Source organism: Nicotiana tomentosiformis, chromosome 8, assembly GCF_000390325.3.
Source record: "Nicotiana tomentosiformis chromosome 8, ASM39032v3, whole genome shotgun sequence".
Lineage (NCBI taxonomy): Eukaryota > Viridiplantae > Streptophyta > Magnoliopsida > Solanales > Solanaceae > Nicotiana > Nicotiana tomentosiformis.
Window position 1 is genome coordinate 39,247,782 of NC_090819.1, and position 1,707 is coordinate 39,249,488.

The 1,707-nt window shown below is 45.7% G+C and overlaps 1 protein-coding gene across 1 annotated transcript; it reads left to right on the plus strand.

The window, feature by feature from the left end:
• The first annotated feature begins 288 nt into the window (after window positions 1-288).
• LOC138897357 (uncharacterized) lies at window positions 289-735 on the plus strand. Its single transcript, XM_070183320.1, has one exon. The coding sequence runs from the start codon at window positions 289-291 to the stop codon at window positions 733-735; it is 447 nt and encodes a 148-aa protein (XP_070039421.1).
• Window positions 736-1,707: the final 972 nt, after the last annotated feature.

Genomic DNA, 1,707 nt, shown 5'->3' on the forward strand with positions numbered 1-1,707 from the left:
TCTCAGACTTCACATAACCCGCCCTCTCCAGAGGAGCTCCGAGGGGCACCAGCTCTAGCGCCTGCCCCTATACAACTAGCTCCTCAGCCAGATGTACCAGGGCAGGAGACGAGAGATGCTATTCAGCTATTGACTAAATTAGTAGCCGCACAATCTCGGTATTAGAAAGTAGGTATTAGTCATGCAGATAGGGCCATTAGTGCGAGGGTTCATGATTTCATTAATTTGAACCCTCCGATATTCACTGGAGCAGATCCAAACGAGGACCCTCAGGTATTTATCGATAAGATGGAGAGGACTTTGAGGGTAATGAAGGCCACTGCGGCTGAGTCAGTTGAGCTAGCTTCTTATAGTCTTCAGGATGTTGCAGTTAATTGGTACGCGTCTTGGGAGTTGTCCAGAGGTGAGGATACCTCTCTAGCGGTATGGCATGAGTTTACAGAGGCTTTTCTCCGTCATTATCTGCCACCAGAGCTTAGACGGGCTAGAGTTGATAGGTTCTTGACCCTTCGACATGGTAATATGAGTGTTCGGGAGTACAACCTTCAATTTGATTGTTTGTCTAGGTATGCTCCCACTATTGTAGCTAAGATGGAGGATCGGGTTCACCGGTTTGTGATAGGGTGGGAGCTGCACCTGCTTAACGACTGTATGTCGGTCTCACTTCAGCCAGGCATGGATATTTCTCGTAATCAGGCATACGCTCAGGGTGTAGATGAGCATAAGCAGAAGTAGAGGTATCCAGGTGGTCAGAGATAACTATACCCGAGGTATCCAGCCCAGCCATCGGCTAGCGCACCCTCTCAGTTTGCCAATAGGAGATTTGATCATTCCACATATTCAGGGCCTAGTCAGAATTGCAGAGGTGAGGCCGCCCTTGCCATGATATGCTCTGTGTGGTAAGAAATATGTCGGGCAGTGCCGTATGGGGTTGGGTGTTTGTATACTTATGGTTATCTAGGCCACATTATGAGAGATTGTCCGACGAGAGGTGGTACAAGCATAGTTCAGCCAACGGGATGTGTAGTTGGTTCGTTATCATCAGTACGCTCCCCTAGGATAGGTTCGCAAGTACCAATCGGTCGTGGTAGAGGCATAGGTGGAGCATCTAGCTCGAGCGGTCCTCAGAACTGCATTTATCATTAGCAGGTCGACAGGATTAGGAGTCGTCACCTGATGTTGTTACAAGCATATTATCAGTCTCCTCATATGATGTATATGCATTGATTGACCCAGGGTCCACCTTATCATATATTATTCCGTTGGTTGCTAGTATGTTTGGAATAGAACCTGAGTTAGTTAAACCTTTTTAGGTGTCCACACCTGTTGGGGATCCAGTAATAGCTAGATAGGTATATAGAGATTGTACAATAGTAGTTCATAGTCGATATACAGTAGCAGCCCTAATTGAGTTAGATATGGTAGAATTTTATGTTATATTGGTATGGATTGGTTGGCTTCTACTTATGCCAACATTGATTGTAGATCAAATATGGTTCGATTCCAGTTCCAGGGGAGCCTGTTTTGGAGTGGAAAGATAATACCGGATCGCCGAGAGGTAGGTTGATTTCCTATCTCAAGGAAGGGAATATGATTATAAAGGGATATATTTATCACTTAGTTCGGGTTCAGGATGTGAAAGTAGAATCACCAACCATTCAATCTATCCCCGTGGTTAACGTGTTTCTCGATGTTTTCCCGATGAGC